Below are 18042 nucleotides of genomic sequence, written 5' to 3' on the forward strand. Positions count from 1 at the left end.
CGCTGCCTCCAGCGGGGTTTGCTGCTTTACCTCCCTCCCGGCACGTCCCCTGTGCTCCTGATGCCACTGCGCCCCCCCCGCGGTGGCACCCAGGGGTGCTGCACCCTGGCTGTCTCCTCACGGGGTGGCCCGGGGCCCACGCGAGCACCCAGCGGGGGGGGGGGGTCCTGCGTGAGGATGGAGCGGGTGCCACCGTCCCCACGCCGTGCACAGCGGTGTCCTTGTCCCCACTGTTGGCTGCAGGGGGCTGGCACCCAGCGGCTGCGTCCCCAAGGTGCCCGCACCGCCCCGTTGGCGCCCCGCTGTCACCACGGTGGGTGTCCCCCACGTGCCACGGTCCGGTGGCGTTGGAGGCAGCAGGATGGCAGCAGCGCTGGCTGTGAGACGTCCCCAGCAGGTGACACCGCTCGGTGTCCCTCCCCAGGGCTCCCTGCTCCACCAGGGGTGCACTCAGGGTGTCCCCGTGCCAGGGCCCCCGGCCAAGCCCTCCCGCAGCGGGGCTGCTGCCACCTCCGCAGCCATCTCAGGTAGGGCACGGCCACCCCCTGCCCACCGCGGGGACACCGAAGGGGCCGGGCTCTGCACCCCAGTCTTCCTGTGGCCACCACAGTGTCCCCCAGCACGTGCCAAGGACACCGTGTCCCCCCCACCCATGGGGACCAGCCTGAGAGCGGGGTGCCACCCGCCCAGAGCACCACGGGCTGCGAGCATCATCACAGCGTCCTCCTGGGCACCCTGGGGTGCCCCGCAGCTGGGACACCCCCACGAGCATCGGTGCCATCCCTTCGGGCTGAGCTCCAGCCACTGGGGTCAATTCATTGCGTGGGGGACCCTGCGCCAGACATCCCAAAAAAAAACAAGGAGCAGCCATCAAGGGGATGCTGCCCCCCCCATGTGTCGTCCCCCCCCCCGGCTGCCTGCCCTCCTTCTGCCACAGGGGACTCGCTGCTGGGGGACAAGTGGCCCTGGGGACACGGTGGCACCGTCCCTGTCCTGCCGCCAGCAAGTGTCCGGCAGCCACCGGAGCCCCCCCCTCCCCCCCGTTAGACCATTTCGGACAATCTGGAGAGAAGTCATAATTCTGCTACTACAGTAATAATAATGCTTTTAGGGACATTTGTATTTTTACCACATTTCTCTCTTTTTTTAACATAACAGAGGAGATGGACGCACCTGGGGAAGGGGCTGCAGCTGGGCTCGCGCACAAAGCCAAGGGGTGGCGGGGCCCCCAGTGCCAGGCACTGCGTCGGGCTGTGCCGGGGTCCCCCAAAAGCGGGGTGTGAGGGCAGGGGTGCCCGTCCCCCCCTGCCCCCCCCTGCTCCTCGGGGAAGGGTGGGCTCCCCGGGGCCGTGTGTTCATTTTTAACTCTAGAGCTCTTAGCCGTTATCTTGTTCAGGTATCTCTCTTCTTCATGTGACGGTAACATCCAACTGGTGTGTAAAATAGAGAAAAAAAAAAAAAAAAAAAAAAAAAAATGAAAAAAAATGAAAAAAGAAAAAAAAAAAAGAAGCCCAGAGCGGCCGGCGAGCGGGTGTGCTGTGGATGGGGCGCACTGGGTGATCCCAGGAGGTGGGGGCAGACGGGGGGCACGGCCCCGGCGGAGGCAGGGGCGCCTCTTTGCAGAATCCTATTTTTGGGGAGCGGGGCCCCTCATTTTCTGGAGGCAGCCCCTGCTCTCAGTAATAAAGGACAGTCAGAACTGCCAGCGTGCCTCGTCTCTGGGCTGGGGGGGGCGGGCTGGGGGTCCCCGGGGGGCTTTGTACCCGCTGTGTCCAACGCCACCGTGCGCGGGGCCATCCCGCCAGGGCGCCTGTCCCCAAAGCGGGGGGTACACGGGCTGCCTGCGAGCCCGGGGCGCCAGCGGCACCACAAAGGCTCGAGTTGCTGTGATAAATAATTGAGCTGGTCTTGAATAAGTAAAGGAAACTCCAGACGCGGGGCTGGCAGGGGGTGATGTGCCCGGGGCAGCGTGGCGCTGGATGAGGCCGGGGCGCTTTGCGGGGGGGACACACACACCGGAGCCTGGTTCTCCTCGTGACCGGGGTCTGTTGGAGGAGGAGGGCGGCTGACGCGCTCGGTGCCGGTGCTCCCGTCATGCGGAGCCCGTCCTCGCCGCAGCGCTGCCGGCGCCTGCACCTTGGTGCCCGCAGTCAGCGGGAGCAGATGGAAATAGCAGCACGCTCCCAGCTGCGGCGAGGACACGCGGCGGTGTGCGCGGGGAGCTGCGAGGAGGCAGGGATATATATAGAGGCCGACGTATGGATGATGCACTGCACGCACGCCTCCCCAAGATGCCAGCAGCCCCGAAGGCTCGCGCGGAGCAGAAACGTGCAGGTCCCAGACAGCAGCCCCAGCCCGGGACAGGCACAAATCCCACACCCGAGCCGGGAATCGGGATGCGGGGTGGGAAGAGGCACTGGAGAGGCAGGGACCCCATTTGCAAGCATCACCTTCCACGCTTCCCTGTGCGTGGATCTCGTCCCTGCTGCGGGGAGAGGCTGGCGGCACCCCCGGCTGCCTGCACCCCGCGGCGGTGGCACAGCCCTGCTCGAGGGAAAGCAGCTTCTTAATGGCATTGAACGCAGCCACGGCTCCTGCTGCAAAGAGGATGGAAAACCCCAAAGAAGGCAGAGGATGTGGTGGGCACGCGGGCTTGGCTGCCGGCCGCCCAGCCCAAGCCCTCGCAATTAAAAGCGGATGCGCGGTCTGTGCCCTCCGGTGAGCCGAGACCTCAGAGGTGGCATGGGGTGTGCCAGGAGGGCTCGGGGGTGGGCAGAGGGAATGGGACCGCATCCAGCCCTAAAAATAAGAATAAGCTGGCCCTGCTGCGCAGCACTGACAGGCTGAGTTCAGCCCCCTTCCCAAACACCTCCCCCTTCCCTGCTGCAGCCCCCCCACCCCGAGAACCAAACCCAAAGCCTTTCCACACCAGATTTGCTGGGTTTGTGCTTTTTATTGCCAGAGTTTGGGACAAATGGGGCTTGAGGAGGGGAAGAGGGACGGTGAGCCTGCAGCCCTGTCTCCAGAGCCTGATTCTGGGCAGGGCACGGGACTCCTCTTCCCACTGCAGAGAGGCAAACCCCTTCGCGGGCTTGAGAGTGGGTGCCCAGGCGAGGCTTTCCATCCTCCCAAGCCTGGAATTTCCATCCTTCCATCCTGGAAGCAGCAGGTGGGGGGTCTCTGGGTGCAGAAGAGGTTTGTGCGTTTGTCTCAAACCTTGACTCTCTTCAGGGCAACGGGGTCTGCAGGCAGAGATGCAGACAGCGTTGCTTCTTTCCGTCTTGCCCCGTGGAAGCAGGAGCAAAAGGCACCCGTGGAGGCGGTGAGGCACCTGCAGCTCGGTGTAGGAACGTCCCCAGAGCCGTGCTCCTGGGACACCAGCTTCTCAGGGACGCCTGTCCCGTGGGTGAGCGGGGTCTGCAGGGCCGCCCACCAGGCAGAGGGAGGCTTCCCTTGTCCGATGCTCGAGCCCCGTGCATACGCAGGGCGCTCTAAGGCGGACTTGTGGATGCAAGCCGTGAGCCCTGTGGGTCCAGGTGGCGGCTCTTTGTGGTCCCAGCAAACTGGGGACTGCTCTCCCTCGTGCAGAGGCTGCAGGCTTCCCATTCTGCATGGTGGGAGATGCTGGTCCTCGGCAGCCCGGCGGAGGCTCCCCATCCCTTTGCAGCACATCCTGGGGGTGTCCAGCTGCGGCACAGCACCTCACGTCTCCCCGGGGGAGCCCGGCAGGACCGCGCCTCCACCCTCCACGTCCCCCAGCAGTGGGGAGCCATCCCCGGGGGCCGCCGGGGAGGCCTCGGCGCCTTCCTCCTCCTCCTCCTCCTTCTCGCCCTGGCTCCGGAGGCCCTGCAGGCGCTCCTCCCGCGCCTCCATGTACTCCTGCGCCCCGTCGCCCACCAGCCGCACGGCGTCGGCCACGCGGGGCGGCCTCCGCACGGGGTTGTGGTCGTAGGAGAGCAGGCGCAGCCCGGCCAGGCCGGCCAGGTCGGGGAAGCGGGCGATGCGGTTGCGGTCCAGGTCGAGGACGCGGAGCTGGCCCATGCGCAGCAGGGCCGGGGGGAACTCCTCGAAGCGGTTGCCGTAGAGCCAGAGCCCGCGCAGGCCGGCCATGCGGGGCAGGGCGGCGGGCAGGCGCGCCAGGCGGTTGTCGCCCAGCTGCAGGCTGCGCAGGCCGGGCAGGCGCAGCAGGGCGCGGGGGAAGCGGGCCACGAAGTTGCCCTCCAGCCAGAGGCAGCGCAGGCTCTGCAGGCGGGCGAAGGCGGGCGGCAGCCCCTGCAGCCCGTTGCGGCCCAGGTAGAGGTAGGCCAGGCGCGGCAGGCGGCACAGCGCCTCGGGCACCTCCAGCAGCTCGTTGCCGTCCAGGGCCAGCGTGCGGAGGTGCCGCAGCGCCGCCAGCTCGGCCGGCAGCTCCCGCAGCCCCGCGCCGCTCAGGTACAGCTTGACCAGCCCGCGCTGCGCCCACAGCGCCGCCGGCAGCCGCCCGCCGCGCACCTCCAGACGCTGCTCCGCGCCCCCGGGGCCCTCGGCCGACACCGGCCGCGCCGAGCCGCCGCTGCCCATCGCCCCCGGGGCGCACCGAGCCGCCGACACCCGGCACCGGCACCGGCACCGCACGGCGGGGAGCCGCGGGGAACGCCCCCGCCGCCGGCAGGCCACGCCCACGAGACCGGGACCACGCCCCCTCCGCGCTCAGACCACGCCCCCGAGTCCGGGATCCCGTCCCCCCAAGCCGGGACCACGCCCCCCTAACCAGGAACCACGCCCCCTCCGTGGTCAGACCACGCCCCCGAGATCAAAACCACGCCCCCGAAGCAGGGACCATGCCCCCTACTCGCCAGTGACCACACCCCCTAGCCACCCGACCACGCCCCGTTTAACCAGGGACCACGCCCCCTCCGCGCTCAGGCCACGCCCCTCAACTATGACCTCGCCCCTTTAGCCCGGGGTCACGCCCCCTAAACCAGGGACCACGCCCCCTCCGCGCTCAGACCACACCCCTTGCGTGTAAACCACACCCCCATCGCGCTCAGACCACGCCCCCGAGTTCTAGACCACGCCCCCAAACCCCAGAAAACGCCCCCTCCGCGCTCAGACCACGCCCCCACACCCCCAGTGCCCACACCCCCAAGCTGAGACCACGCCCCCGCCTTCAAACCACGCCCCCTCGCCCGTGACCACGCCCCCTGAGCTCGAAGCCACGCCCCCCGCGGTCCCACTCCTTTAATGCCCCTCCCCAACCTTTTTTTTATGGGGTGGGGGCCGTGAGCCCGGTGCCGCCGCCGCCCCCCAGCGCCGTGCGCAGGTTGTTGGTGCCGAAGCCGCTGAGCCGCGGGGCCTGGACGCCCCCCAAGGGCCGCGCCGTGCGGCTGGGCCCGGGCTGTGCTGTGAAACCGAGGGGCGAGGGGTCAGGGCTGAGCCCCCTGCCCCATATCCGTGCCCCCCATCCCGGCCACACTCACCCGGTGCTGCGGGGCACGGGGTCCACGGGGGGGTCGCGGCCCAGCCGTTGCTGGTGGTGAACCCCGACGGCTCCTATGGGGGGAATGAGGGGTGGGCGCCCGGCCCCGTGGTGCTGGGGGTACTGGGGGGGTCGGGGTGCGCACCCACCATCCTGCCGGTGCTCTGCTGGCCCCGCAAACGGGCCTGGGCCGGGCGGGGGGCCTGCAGCCACCGGGAGACGAGCAGCACCGGGGGGCAGCAGGGCGAGACCTGTGTGGGGACAGCAGGTGAGGCTGGGGGGACACACGGGACGGGGATGGGACGGGACGGGAGCCACTCACCGGCACGCTCAGGGGGCCCCGGGGGGTCTCCCGGCTGAAGCCGCTGCCTCTGTCGGAGCCCCGCGCCAGCACCGGGAGCACCCTGCCGCCCTGTTTGGGACGGGGAGGGATGGGACGCGGGGGTCCCCAACTGGGGGTCACCTCACCGCCCCATCCCTCTTACCGTGCCGCCAGCGGGGGGCAAGTAGTCCGTGGTGGTGGTGCTGGCCTCGAGCTGCGGGAGAGAAACGCGTGTCGGGTGTTGGAGGGGGAAGGGGGGAGCCAAGGGGGCTGGGGGCTCACGGGCTGGCCCAGCGGTGCCGGCAGGATGACGCCGCTCGTGGGGGTGGCCCTGGTGAAGCCCGTCTCCTCCTTGGCACCAATGGTTGTCCTCTGCAGGACGTCTGTGGGGTGGGAAATGGGGTGGGGGGGCTCAGCCCTGCTGCCCTGGAGCTCGCACAGCCTAGGGCAACCCCCTGCTTTTTGGGGTTGTGCAGGGCAGCGGGCTTCTGGGACCCCCAAACCTTCCAAGGCTTGGAGCTGACCCCCCCAAAACCGTACCTGTCTGGGCAGGATCAGCACCATGCTCCCCGGAGGCGGGCGGGGGGCTCACCGCCCCGGCACGGAGGTGAGGGAGGGGCTGCTCGCGGCTGTAGCCGCTGCCCGGCTGGTGGACGTGCCGCGGCAGCAGGCTCCGGCCGTCGGGGAGCAGGAGGGGCTGGAAGTGCTCGGCTGTGGTGGTGTCCCAGAAGGGGCTGCAGCGAGAGTTCAGGACGGCTGTGAGCAGGGGGACCCCCAAAAAGTGCCCCGTCCCCGCCCCGCAGCGGGGCCACGCACCCCCCTGCCGCGCTGCGCGGGCGGATGAGGCCAGCGGCGTCGGAGCGGGTGTTGGAGACGAAGCCAGCGCCCACGTGGTGGCCGAGGAAGGGACGGAAACCGCGGTGGCCTGGGTGACACAGGGGGGCTCAGCCAGGCTGGCGAGCCCCCTACAGCTCTTGGGGGGGGAGTAGGGCTGCCCCACACCCCTACCGTAAGCCACGGCGTAGGTGGTGGCGTAGAAATCCATCAGGTCCCCGCTGTCCCCCGCGCGTGGCTTCGCGCTGAAGGGGCCCAGCCCCAGGGCAGGCGAGCCCCAGGGCAGGGAGCGCAGCTTGGCGCGGGGACAGACAAACGGACGGGTGGACGGCATGCTGCTGGGGTGCCCGCTGTCCCCACAGTGCCACCACAGGGAGCCGGTGGCTGCAGGACGTCGCTGCGGAAGCCGGGAGCGCCGTGCCATCTCCAGGTAACCGGCACGGTGACACGCGGTGACCGCGGCCACACGGGGACTGTCACCGCTGCCTGGGGACACCGGCCCGGCTGGGACACCCTGCGGAAGGCACTGGGGACCAGCTGTGGTGGCACTGCGGCCTCCCAGGGTCAGGTGGAGGAGCACCAGGGGTGGCTGAGGGCCCACAGGACACCGCTCACCAGGGACCGGCCACCCCCTGGCGTGCAGTGGAGCGAGCTCCCCGCGGCTGCCACCTCCACCCCAGAGCAGAGCCCGGCGTGCAGCAGGAGGGGCAGCCAGGCAAGGCGAGCGCCAGGGCTAGCAGCCACAGCTTTATTCATCAAGCCCTGAGAGTCTGCGGGAGCCGCTGCCAGAGGAGGAGGAGAGCAGGGAGGGCGGCAGCGCTGGTGTTTCTGCAGGGCCCCCGCTGCCCCTCCTCTGCTCCAGGGGGCGGGGAGGGGGAAGGACAGCCGCCCGTCAGCGTGGGGGCTCGAAGAGGTACTCCAGGTCCGGCTGCCGCAGCCTCTGCTCCTTCTTCTTGTTCTTGGCAAACTCCCTCAGCATGGCCATCACCTCGTTCTCAAACACGGCTGGCGTGGGCTTCGCTTCTGCAGCAAAAATAAGAAGAGCAGAAAAATAAGAAAAGCAAAAATAAGAAGAGCAAAAATAAGGAGAGCGGCCCCACGCAGCCCCAGGGCGCCCAGCACACCAAGCCCAGCTCCTGCAGCCTGGTGCAGTGCCACCTCGGTGGCCGCACGTACCTGTGGCCCAGTAGTAAATGTCCCAGTCGTTGCTGGGCTCATTGATGAGCCGGTCGTAGAGGTTCAGCTGCCGTTCGCTCATGCGGTTCAGGTTCTCCTTCGCAAAGAGGCTGGAAGGGGGAGGCACGAGGATGAGTGCGGGGCGTGGAGGAAGAGCAGGGCTGGCACGGCGGCTGCTGCCTGGCTCTCTACGTGACACCAGAGGACTGGGAGGAGCTGCTGTGTGCTGCCTCCTGCCCTACACCTCGGGCTAGGCTTTGTTACCTCCCACAGGAGAGGCCTAGGAGGCCCCAAAAATCCTCCCCAAGGATTTTGGACTCAGCCGCCAGCTAGGAGCTTCCTCCAGCCCTCTCACGTGCTGCCTCTGGCACCCACCTGCCAGTAGCTGCACCGACCCAGTGGTGATTTATCCGACAGCTCGGTGCAGCTCCTCAGATGCTTGCCAGCTCCCCCCAAGCAATACAACATCTCCTCAGGGGTTGGAATCTGACCGAGCCCTGCCCCATCAAGCTGATTCCTGCAACACCCAGAGCTTTTCCTTGCTAATTAAAGGATGTAGCAGTGAGCTGAGCTGTGTGGCAGCTACGCTCGCCTCCTGAGCACCGGAGGGGCCGGGCAGCCCGTGCCTCACCTGAGCAGGATGCAGTTCTCCAGCATGCCCCTCTTCCTGCTCTCGTACAGCAGCCGGGCCCTCTTGGTGGGCAGCGGCTCGTTGGGGCGCTCCTGCCAGGGGGGCAGGGGGATCTCCAGCACGTCCTTCCCCGAGTCGCTCGGCGAGTCCCCGCGGTAGCCACGCTGGGCACACAGCAGCAGGGGCCGGCGCAGGGCCCAGCGGGGCAGCGAGCAGAGCTGCGAGAGGGGCTGGGGCAGCACCGGGGGTGTCAGGCACCAACCTTAACACAGCTCCAGGCCACGATCCCCCCTGACACCAAGCCCCCCCACCCCTAATCCCCACCCACCCCCCTGGACTCCAATTCCCCACCCCACCCACAGCACCCCAATCCCCCCCCCAAGCCCTGCCGCCCCTAATCCTCACCCCACCCCAAGCCAGGCCCCGATCCCACACCCCACATGCGAGCCCCCCAGGCCCCAATCCCCCCCCCACCTCCCCAATCCCCACACCTTGCCCCTTTTACCCCCCAGCCCCAATCCCTCACCCCACATGCGCCCCCACAACCCCCCCCCAGGCCCCAATGCCCCAATCCCCGCCCCCCCACAGCCCCCAATTCCCCCCCCCGCCCCCATAACCCCCCCTCCTACATCCCCCAGCCCCCCATTCCCCCCCCCAGCCCCCAATTCCCCCCAATCCCCCCCACTCCCCTCTCCTCTCACCCTGCCCGCCGCCATGACACCTCCAGCACCCCCTCCCCCCTCCCTCCCCCAGGGAGCCGCTCTACTCCCGCGGCCCTCCCGTCTCTATGGTCAACCCCGGGGCGGCGGCCGGAAGGGGCGGGGCGCGGCGGGCGGAGGCCGGAAGGGGCGGGGCGAGGCGCGGCGGCGCTGGCGGTGGCGGTGAGCGCGGGGCCTGCGGGCGGCACCGGGAGGGGCGGGGGGGGGGGGGAGGGGCCGCGACCCCTCCCCTTGAACCCGGGGCCGGGACCGGGACCAGGCCGGGGCCGGGGGGGGCGGAACCGGGACGAGGGGGGCGGCACCGGGCCGGGGGGGGCGGCACCGGGCTTGGGGGGGGGGGCCCAGGCCTCGGGGAGGCCGCACCGGGAGGGGATTTGGGGGAGGGGGGAACCGGGGGCACCGGGGGGAGTTGGGGGGCACCGGGGGGGCCGGCAGTGACAGCCGCCCCCCCCTATCCCGCAGTGCCCCCCCTTAGTGTGCTGCTGCTCGTCCCGGTCCCGGTCCCGGTGCCGCCCCGGTCCCGGCCCCCGTCGGGAACTATGTCCGAGGGAGTGGACCTGATCGACATCTACGCCGACGAGGAGTTCAACCAGGTGAGGGGCTCCCCGGGGGCACCGGGAGGCAGCGGGCACCAGCCCCCGGCACCCGAACGTTCCCCGGGGAACCCCCCCGGCACGGGAACGGGAGAGGCGGGGGGCTGAGCGCGGGAGGTTTGGGGAAGGAGAGCGCCCACAGGGCCCCGTGCTGCCCGTTGAGCCCGCGGTGAGAGAGCAGCATCAGGAGATCAGCGTGAACCTGGCCGCATGCAGCACGGGAAGGTTCGTCCGGAGGGGCTGGGGCACGGGGCACAAAAGGGCTTTGACAGAGCCGGCGGCTTCTCGGAGCTGGAAGTGATTAGGGCCGGCTGGCCCCGGGCGCCAGCGAGGGTAAGAGGCTGCTGGAGCACGCCCCGAGTGCCGGGACCAGGAGCTGGGTGTTATTTTCTGGGAGCACCGCGGTTCTTAAACAGCACAGCACCAAAAGCTGAGCGGGGCAGGAGGATCCCCAGCAGCTCCCAAGCTGCAGTGTCCCCCAGCTGAGGGCTTCCGAGGGATTTCTGCTCCGGCTGCCTGTGTTGTGCGGGACTCGCCAAAAGTCAGGCACCTTTCAGGCAGAAAGTTTGCAGCCTTGGGCCTTGCCGGGGGGGGGGCAGCGGCGTGGGAGGCAGCCGAAGCAACCAGCTGGGCTGTTTTGAGAACGAGGACGAAAATACTTGGCCCTGTTGATATTCCTGCAGCCTTTTTATCAGCTCCGCAGCTGAAAGTGCCGGACGCTGAGCGGTTACGCCTTGCCTGAGGAACAGCCCTGGTTGTCAAAGGGTGTCTGTGGGTAAAGGCGTGGATTTTGTGTTTCTGCGATCCCCCGAGGGCTGCGTGCTGAGCAAATTTCCCCGGGGGCACCACAAGCTCCTGCAGTGCCGTGCTGTGGGCTCACAGCTCCCTGGCTGTCAGCACGGGGGTTTCACCACCTCGCACTGGTTCCCTCAGCGTTGGATCCGGGCGAGCCATCGGGACGAAGGGACGTAGTAAACACGGCGCTCACCGTACGCTCCAAATTAAATATAGCACGGAGCAGGAGTGGGAATGGGACAGCGGATGTAGGACACTCGATTTCGTGGCTGAGGAGCTGCTTGGGTGGCTGCTCCGTGCCACACAGGGTGCAGCGGTGCAAACGCGGCCCCGCAGGAGTTCGGCTGGCCCGAGGGGGAGCAGGAGGAAGCCGCGCTGCCCGCCGGGCGAGGCGTTGCTTAAATTTGGTTTTCTGCCTCTGAACCCGTCCCGGTGCATATCGCCGAGAGCCCAGCTGCTTCCTGGTGCGAGGAGCAAGCCGAGTCCTGCCCGGGCGCGCAGCTCGCGGCGAGCCAGCCCTTTGCCCACGCGGGGGAAGTGCATGGGGAAAGAGAAAAGCTCGTGGGCGAAATCAGGAAGGGGAAAGTCAGCCCCGTGCAGCCCCGGGGCTCTGCTCCGGGAGCATCCTTCCCCTCCCCGCCTTGCAGCAGGGTCACGCCGAGCATCGCGGCGCGGCGCCCGCTGCCCCTCCTCCGTGCCGAGCGGGGAGGCTCAGGGATTTCCGTGCCGGCGGGGAGGAAGCGCAATCCCGGGGGTTTCCACACGCCAAGGGGTTTATTTTTGGCCTGCCCAGGGTGCTGCGCGGTTTCGCAGGGTGGTGGAGAAGCGGAGAGGGCTGGCTGGGCCTGGGGGACTTCTGGCTGCACAGATGAAGCCCTGGAGGTGAACGCACCCTCGAGGAGATCGCAGCATGCTGTAGCTTCACTCGTGCTCACCCAGAGGGGGATGAGAGTTGGCTTCTGCTGGGGGGTTTTAGAGGACTTGAGCGCATCAGGGCAATCCTACAGAGCCCCGTGCGTGGCCACGGACCCCTTCCCAAGCCACGTTCCCCTCCCCGGGCCTCCCCTCACGGTCTCTCCCCTCGCAGGACTCGGAGTTCAGTAATGCTGACCAGATGGATCTGTACGACGACGTGCTCGCAGCCAGCTCGCAGCCCCCCGAAAGCCGCACCAGCAGCTCGGAGCCGCCCCCCGAGATCCGGCAGGAGCCGTCCCCCAAGCCCAACAACAAATCCCCTGCCATCCTCTACACCTACAGCGGGCTGCGCAACAAGAGAGCCGCCGTCTACGTGGGCAGCTTCTCCTGGGTGAGTGCTGCGGGGGGTCCTCCAGAGAAGCCCCTGAGGGCTGCGGAGCTGCTGGGAGGTGCTGGTTCTCCTCAGGCCACGCTGACGAGGCGTTCTGAGCTGGGCTTGACCCTAAAGTGCGAACGGGAACGGGGTTTGGAGCCCTGGGAGGCTTGGGATCCCAGCAGGACGGGCTGCAGGGGCTGACGGCAGCCTGTCTGCCCTGCTGCCCGCAGTGGACGACGGACCAGCAGCTGATCCAGACCATCCGCTCGGTCGGCGTCTACGATGTGGTGGAGCTGAAGTTTGCAGAGAACCGGGCCAACGGCCAGTCGAAAGGGTGAGAGCCGAGGGGGAGCACGGAGGAAACGGGGCAGGGAGCCTGGCCCGAGCGGCCGGAGCTTTCCCCAGCGGGCGCAGGGGTGGTGAAATGCAGGCTCCTGGCAGTGCCAGCACCTGGAAAGGGAACCGATGGGGACCTGAGGCTCCAGGCTGGTGTCAGGCGGTGGTGGGTGCTGCAGGGGGGGCAGATTGGGGTTCTGGGGGGATCCTACCCCTGCCGGGGGGTGCAGCACTCGGGGCTGGCTCCTGCCCGCTGAGCGCTGGGCTTCCCCGCAGGTACGCAGAGGTGGTGGTTGCCTCTGAGAACTCGGTCCACAAGCTGCTGGAGCTCCTGCCTGGCAAAATCCTCAACGGGGACAAGGTGGAGGTGAGGCTGGCCACCCGGCAGAACCTGTCACAGTTCGAGGCGCAGGCTCGCAAACGTGAGTGGGGCGCGGGCGCGCCACGGGTGGGGGGGGGGGCACCTCCCGCAGGACCCCGCCGAGCTGTCAGGCCGAGCCCTCGGGGCGGGGGGACGCTGCCAGCAGCCTCCGGGGGTGATGTCCTATTGCTGCCGAGTCCGCTTAGCTCCTGACTCGAGTCTTTATGATCCCCTTTTAGGTGCTCACACACTGCGAAGATCCCTCGTAGCCTCCTCCTCCTCCTTCTCCAAACTGAATGGGCTTAAGCTCTTCAGCCTACCAACATAGCTAAGACCCTCCATAGCTAGTAGTAGCTCTTCTCTGGATCTCCTCCAGAATTTGTCCATCCCTGCGGAGGTAAGGTGCCCATCACTGGACGCAGGATTCCAGCTGGGGCCTGGCCGTGGGCTTCCTACAATGGCAATAGGTGCTCCTTGCCTCACTCCGCAGCGATGTGACACCCCGGCCCCGCGCCGGGGGGCTCTGCGGAGCCGCAGGGACTGACCTGGCAGGAGCACGTACGAGGAGGTCTTGGCCAGCTGTGGCCGTTGTAGATCCGTGACCCCATTCCATGCGAGGAGAGCCCTTCTTTCTGAGCGCTCTGCCCTTTGCCCCTTCCCTTCAGCTCCAGCACCGGTCGCTGCTCAGCAGCGCCGTTAGAGCCCTCGTGGCTTGGTGGAGCAGAGCACGTCCCCTTCTGGAGTTTTGGCCTCCCTCGAGAGGCTTTGTGGTGGTCTCGGCAGCTCCCCCAGGGCTCCTGCCCCCCTCTTTCCTCTCCTGGCTCATCCTCAAAGCCTCTTTGGACATAGCAAGGGTTCCTGCCCGTCTCTTCTAGGGCACCGAGTTTTCCTTTCTCCAGCTGTCAGCGCTTGCATTCTGTCCCCTGGTGTCCCTCCACGCCCAGGCTGGTTCAAATCCCTTCCCATCAGCCGCTGGCGGGTGCTCTGGGTTGTCTGATAGCTTCTGGGACTTGGGACTTGGCCACCTCTCCCCGTTCCTCGGGGCTTTTCACCTCCGTCCGTGTAACCCGCTTGCTCTGCGACGTCCCTGGGACGCCGTGCGGGCGGCCGGCGCCCCGCTGAGAGCGTGGGGCCCTCCTGGAGGCACGTGGAGGCGGAGGCTACGCTTGGCTGGCTGCATCCATCTCCGGGCACCTCCAGCTCTTCAGAAACCGGACCTCGGTGGGCGGGCGGGGAGGAGGAGGAGGAGGAGGAGGAGGAGGTCTCCGAGGCGTGCGGGGCCCGCGGTCACAGCTCACGGCCCTTTCCCGTGCCGCTTGCAGGTGTGCCGCCACGGGCCCACTCCCGGGACTCCCTGGACTCCGTGGACGGCCGCGCCACGCCGACGGACAACGCGCTGCCGCCCGCCCGCGTGGAGAAGCCCCCCTCCATCCTGCCCTTCTTCAACCGCCCCCCCGCCGCCCTGCCCCTCATGGGGCTGCCCCCACCGCCCATGCCACCCCCGCCGCCCCTCTCCTCCGGTTTCGGCGTCCCCCCGCCGCCGCCCGGCATCCACTACCAGCACCTCATGCCCCCGCCGCCCCGACTGCCCCCACACCTGGCCGTGCCGCCCCCGGGGGCCGTCCCCCCGGCCCTACACCTCAACCCGGCCTTCTTCCCCCCGCCCAGCGCCGCCCTGGGGCCCCCGCCGGACACCTACGGCAAGGCCATGGCCCCCTACAACCACAGCAGGTGAGTGGAGGGCGAGGGAGAGGGGGCTGGGTGCCAAACGGGGTGGGGGCAGCCCTGCCGACTCCCCCCCACCCACGCGTGTGTCTCCGCGCAGCCGGGAGCTCGGCCCGCCGCCACCCGCCGTGAGCGAGGTGGAGTTCGAGGAGATCATGAACAGGAACCGGGCCATCTCCAGCAGCGCCATTTCCAAGGCGGTGTCGGGCGCCAGCGCAGGTAACGGTGACCCCGTCCCCGTCCCCATCCCCCTGCCCCGACCCCGCAGCTCGCCCGCATCCCTCAGCCCCGCTCCGCTCCCGCCCAGGCGACTACAGCGACGCCATCGAGACCCTCCTGACGGCCATCGCCGTCATCAAGCAGTCCCGCGTGGCCAGCGACGAGCGGTGCCGCGTCCTCCTCTCCTCCCTCAAAGACTGCCTGCATGGGATCGAAGCCAAGTCCTACAGCACGGGCGCCAGCAGCAGCTCCTCCAGGTACTGCGCCCGTCCCGGGGTCTCGCTCTCCGTCCCCTCTGCGGGGAGAGACCCGGCTGCATCCCCCTGGGAGGTGACCAAAAAATCTTTTTCTTCTTTTTCCCCAGGAAACGGCACCGGTCCCGGGAGCGCTCTCCCAGCCGGTCCCGCGAGAGCAGCCGGCGGCACCGGGACCTGCTGCACAGCGAGGACCGGCACGAGGACTATTTCCAGGAGCGGAACCGGGAGCACGAGCGGCATCGGGACAGGGACAGAGACAGGGACCGGCACCACTGAGACAGGTGAGCCGCAGCCAGGCGCTGCTGCACCCTCCCCTGGGACTGGAGACGCCTGTGGAGGTCTCCGGAGCAGCGCTGAGCACCCCTCTCCTCCCTGTACCCCGCAGGAGTTCGGCAGTAAGTGGTTTTTAATGGACTCGGATCTCCTCACCTCGACCAGGACTGTGCCACCGAGGCCGCTCCACCCCCTTACCCTCTCCCCGCCGCCCCCGGCTCTCTCCGGGCACCCGAGGAAGGGCCTGGCTGCGCCCCGCCGCCTCCCTCCGACACCTCGTGGCCTTGGGGCCTGAGCCCTCGCCCGCACCCTCCGCCGCCGCTGCTGCTTCCCGGGGAGAGGCTGGAAGCCGGGGAGCCCGGGGCCGCCCCGCTCCGCGGATACTTGGACCCAAAGAGAAATGGTGCTTTTCTACCACAGAGGGAGGTTTGTGAGCCTTTTCCTCTCCGCAGCCCTTTGGGGTATGTCCGGAAGGGGACGGATCCCCCCGCAGGCGCGTGCAGCAAGGGGGTTTGGAGGCGTGCAGCTCACGCCCTGCGTCTGTAGGGCCAGAGGAGGCGCGGGGAGTTGTGCCTGGTCCCAGCGGGATCGCTGCCGCCGGGCACCTCTCCCGAAGCAGCAGCTCTGGCCAGCAGGCAGCAGCGGGGCCCCGCGTGGAGCCGGCCTCTCCCGCAGAGCCTTCCTTGTTTTAGAGGAAGCAGAGGAGGCAGGGCGGGCTGCCACCCGCAGCCGGCGGGCCTCGGGGACCGCGCGTTCCCCGCCAGGGGCTGCCCCCTTCCCTGCGGCGTTGCCCTGACCCCCCTTTCCCAGCGGGTGGTGGCACCCCGGCTGTGTCACGCGGTCGCAGGCTGGGACGGGGTGGTGGGGACAAGGCCGGGAGGTTTCTGTGCCCGTCAGGGCTGCGCAGAGCTGTGTGCAGCCGCTTCGAGGCCAGGGAGCAGCCCCCAGCCCCACAAGGGTCCCTCCGGCACAGGCTGCATGCTGGAGGAGCCCAAGGGGGTCGGGGTGGAGACCCAGAGCGATTTCCAGCCCCCAGCGGGGCGGGCTTGCCCTCTGAACTGTGGCCGGACAGGAGAAACCCGGCTCCAGAGGTCTTTTTAGGCTAAAATCACACAAAACAAAAAAGAGAAAAAAAAAAAAAATCTGTAAAGTACCACGAGGTGCCGGCTTAGCGGGTGAGTGCTGGGGGGAGCATTTGGTGGGAGAGTTCTGTTTTTTTTTACTTAACGACACAAATTTTTAGTTTCTTTCCAAATAGTGGGGAAAAGTGCAGAGCAAACCCCTATTAACCACCCGGCGAGGCGCTGCCCCTCCTGCTCGCAGTGACTAGATTTGTTTGTCTTTCTGATAGGTTGGAAATTGTGTAATAAACTTGATGACGTTGTCAGTCTTTTATATGGCGCTGTAGGGAGCTTCTCTCAGGGCTTTTAGGGGATGGACGTGGCGGGGGGAGCGTTGTACGGCCCCTGTGCGGAATGAGGCTGCACGGGAGGGAAGGGCAGCAAGAGCCAAGTGTCCCCACTCTCCTGTGGCACTTCCAAGGGGCTCTTTGTGCCCCCCCGGTGAGCTCTGGGCAGTGCTAGCAGGGGGCAGCGCAGGCAGTGCTGTGCTAGAAGCTCTTGAGCGCTCCGTGCCCAGCCTGCTGCCCTGTGGGACGCCAGACGCCCAGGCAGCAGGTAAAAATAAATATTTATTGGAAAATAGTGACTGATTCTGAGAACACAGTAGAAAAAAATAATTCTCCGTACCTTGAACTGAGCTGTGTGGCACCAGCCCTGGGGGGGCCGGGTGGCAGCAGGGCAGGCGCTGCCCGGCGCGTCGCTCGCTCGCTCATGCTGCGGGCGAAGCGGAGGGGATGGGGCAGCGGGGAGACTGCTCCTGGGGCTGCCCACGGGTGCCAGCGCGGGCCTAGGAGCCGGGCTGGCTCACTGCTGCCTCGCGTACCTGTGCCTCGGGTGCTCCGGTGCAGGGCCTCAGTACGCATCAACGCTGCGAAGGACAGGGGACGTGTGAGCAGAGCGGCCCGCGGCACCGCGGCGCCGCCCTCGCCCCGCGCGGTACCTGGAGAAGGAGAGCAGCGCCAGGACGCCCAGCAGCAGCTCCGCGGCGTAGAAGAGCAGCAGGATGGCGCTGAGGATGGCCTCCAGGCGCAGGGCGTAGGTCTGCAGCAGCAGGTAGTAGGCTGCCATCACGGCCGCCGGCACGGTGAGGGCCAAGCTGACGGCGAGCGGCACCTTCCGCTGGCACAGGTTGCCCTTGGAGCCTGCGGGGCGCACGGTCAGCAGGGCGGGGGCTGCCCCATATGCCCCAAAACCCCCGGGATGGGGCAGCAGCAGGGGGAGTGGGGGAGGGCCATGAGGAAGCCCCTTCGCCAGGACTCACCGAAGAAGATGCGGGTGGCCTCGGTGCCCAGGTAGAGCAGCAGCAGCGCCGCGTCCAGCAGCAGGTTGCTGGCGGGGTAGGGCAGCAGCAGCGCTGCGGGCACGGCCGGCTCAGCGCCCCCGCCCGCCGCGGGGAGAGGGGGGGCGAGAGGAGGATGAGGAGGGACTGGGGGGGGGGGAGGAAGGCTCACCCTTGTAGGCGAAGATGAAGGCCTCGGCCACGAAGTAGGTGGCGCTGTACCAGCCGTTGAGGAACAGCAGCACCTGCAGCGGCGCCGAGGAGCGCTGGCGGCCTGAGGGGGAGCCCAGGGGGGGTCACGGCCCCGCTCCGAGCCCCCCCACACACCCCTCACCCCCGGTCCCCGTTACGGCCCCGCCGCGTTCCTCACCCCTGGGCGCCATCTTGCGTCTCCATGGCAACCGGCGGGGAGCGCGCGCGCCGCTCTGCCCGCCCTCTCTATGGTTCTGGAGGACCGGGGGCGAGGGGCGCGGGTTCGAGGCCCGCGGGTCCCCTGTCCGTGTGTCTGTCCGAGGGGCTCCCCTGGCCGTGTGTCTGTCCCCTAAGGGCCACCAGCCCGCTCTGTGACCCCCCAGCAGGCTGGTGCTGCGTTTTCTGCTCTCCCCACAGCCCCACAGCAGGCAGGGATGCTCCCCGCAGAGGGGGAAGACCC

The 18042-nt window shown here is 68.2% G+C and overlaps 5 protein-coding genes and 1 long non-coding RNA gene across 8 annotated transcripts; 1 reads left to right on the forward strand and 5 right to left on the reverse strand.

Moving 5' to 3' along the window:
- Positions 1-2965: 2965 nt before the first annotated feature.
- LRRC10B (leucine rich repeat containing 10B) lies at positions 2966-4582 on the reverse strand. Its single transcript, XM_082762212.1, has one exon. The coding sequence runs from the start codon at positions 4558-4560 to the stop codon at positions 3703-3705; it is 858 nt and encodes a 285-aa protein (XP_082618338.1). The 5' UTR covers positions 4561-4582; the 3' UTR covers positions 2966-3702.
- Positions 4583-5196: 614 nt separating this feature from the next.
- Positions 5197-5894, reverse strand: LOC309879020. Of its 2 annotated transcripts, XR_014317646.1 has the most exons (4): positions 5781-5894; positions 5608-5709; positions 5460-5532; positions 5197-5382 (listed from the first exon to the last, which is right to left on the reverse strand). It is a non-coding gene; the product is annotated as an uncharacterized lncRNA (long non-coding RNA). The 2 variants fall into 2 exon arrangements; XR_014317647.1 differs by having other exon boundaries at positions 5197-5532.
- Positions 5895-5922: 28 nt separating this feature from the next.
- On the reverse strand, positions 5923-7192 carry SAXO4 (stabilizer of axonemal microtubules 4; the record flags this gene model as incomplete). Its single annotated transcript, XM_082762812.1, has 5 exons — positions 6789-7192; positions 6597-6705; positions 6321-6514; positions 6063-6163; positions 5923-5994 (listed from the first exon to the last, which is right to left on the reverse strand). Exons 1-5 carry the CDS (start codon positions 7036-7038, stop codon positions 5923-5925), a joined length of 726 nt encoding a protein of 241 aa, XP_082618938.1. The 5' UTR covers positions 7039-7192.
- Positions 7193-7335: 143 nt separating this feature from the next.
- On the reverse strand, positions 7336-9217 carry SDHAF2 (succinate dehydrogenase complex assembly factor 2). Its single transcript, XM_082762459.1, has 4 exons — positions 9123-9217; positions 8422-8651; positions 7791-7900; positions 7336-7637 (listed from the first exon to the last, which is right to left on the reverse strand). Exons 1-4 carry the CDS (start codon positions 9135-9137, stop codon positions 7507-7509), a joined length of 486 nt encoding a protein of 161 aa, XP_082618585.1. The 5' UTR covers positions 9138-9217; the 3' UTR covers positions 7336-7506.
- A 61-nt stretch (positions 9218-9278) lies between these two features.
- CPSF7 (cleavage and polyadenylation specific factor 7) lies at positions 9279-16385 on the forward strand. Its single transcript, XM_082760415.1, has 10 exons — positions 9279-9302; positions 9603-9733; positions 11616-11834; positions 12050-12153; positions 12432-12577; positions 13839-14247; positions 14342-14460; positions 14549-14717; positions 14825-14998; positions 15103-16385. Exons 2-9 carry the CDS (start codon positions 9680-9682, stop codon positions 14991-14993), a joined length of 1389 nt encoding a protein of 462 aa, XP_082616541.1. The 5' UTR covers positions 9279-9302; positions 9603-9679; the 3' UTR covers positions 14994-14998; positions 15103-16385.
- A 283-nt stretch (positions 16386-16668) lies between these two features.
- TMEM216 (transmembrane protein 216) lies at positions 16669-17985 on the reverse strand. 2 transcript variants are annotated; one of them, XM_082761633.1, is made up of 5 exons: positions 17761-17985; positions 17563-17664; positions 17373-17440; positions 17052-17253; positions 16669-16979 (listed from the first exon to the last, which is right to left on the reverse strand). In XM_082761633.1, exons 1-5 carry the CDS (start codon positions 17784-17786, stop codon positions 16964-16966), a joined length of 414 nt encoding a protein of 137 aa, XP_082617759.1. In that variant the 5' UTR covers positions 17787-17985; the 3' UTR covers positions 16669-16963. The 2 variants fall into 2 exon arrangements, with proteins under 2 accessions (XP_082617759.1, XP_082617758.1); XM_082761632.1 differs by having other exon boundaries at positions 17373-17465; positions 17761-17972.
- Positions 17986-18042: the final 57 nt, after the last annotated feature.

The sequence above is a fragment of the Aythya marila genome (genome assembly GCF_965140915.1).
Source record: "Aythya marila genome assembly, chromosome: 5".
In the NCBI taxonomy this organism is placed as follows: domain Eukaryota; kingdom Metazoa; phylum Chordata; class Aves; order Anseriformes; family Anatidae; genus Aythya; species Aythya marila.

Bases quoted from the DNA above. Each gene is read 5' to 3' on its own strand.
- CPSF7 (XM_082760415.1), top strand. From the start codon at position 9,680: ATGTCCGAGGGAGTGGACCTGATCGACATCTACGCCGACGAGGAGTTC. The intron at 11,835-12,049 runs GTGAGTGCTGCG...TGCTGCCCGCAG, and splicing joins ACGTGGGCAGCTTCTCCTGG to TGGACGACGGACCAGCAGCT. The intron at 14,248-14,341 runs GTGAGTGGAGGG...GTCTCCGCGCAG, and splicing joins GCCCCCTACAACCACAGCAG to CCGGGAGCTCGGCCCGCCGC.
- SDHAF2 (XM_082762459.1), bottom strand. The intron at 7,901-8,421 runs GTGAGGCACGGG...TCCCCCTTCCAG, and splicing joins GAGAACTGCATCCTGCTCAG to CCTCTTTGCGAAGGAGAACC. The intron at 7,638-7,790 runs GTACGTGCGGCC...TTTTTGCTGCAG, and splicing joins CATTTACTACTGGGCCACAG to AAGCGAAGCCCACGCCAGCC.
- TMEM216 (XM_082761632.1), bottom strand. The intron at 17,466-17,562 runs GTGAGCCTTCCT...CCGTGCCCGCAG, and splicing joins CTTCATCTTCGCCTACAAGG to CGCTGCTGCTGCCCTACCCC. The intron at 17,254-17,372 runs GTGAGTCCTGGC...TGCGCCCCGCAG, and splicing joins GGCCACCCGCATCTTCTTCG to GCTCCAAGGGCAACCTGTGC.
- LRRC10B (XM_082762212.1), bottom strand. From the start codon at position 4,560: ATGGGCAGCGGCGGCTCGGCGCGGCCGGTGTCGGCCGAGGGCCCCGGG.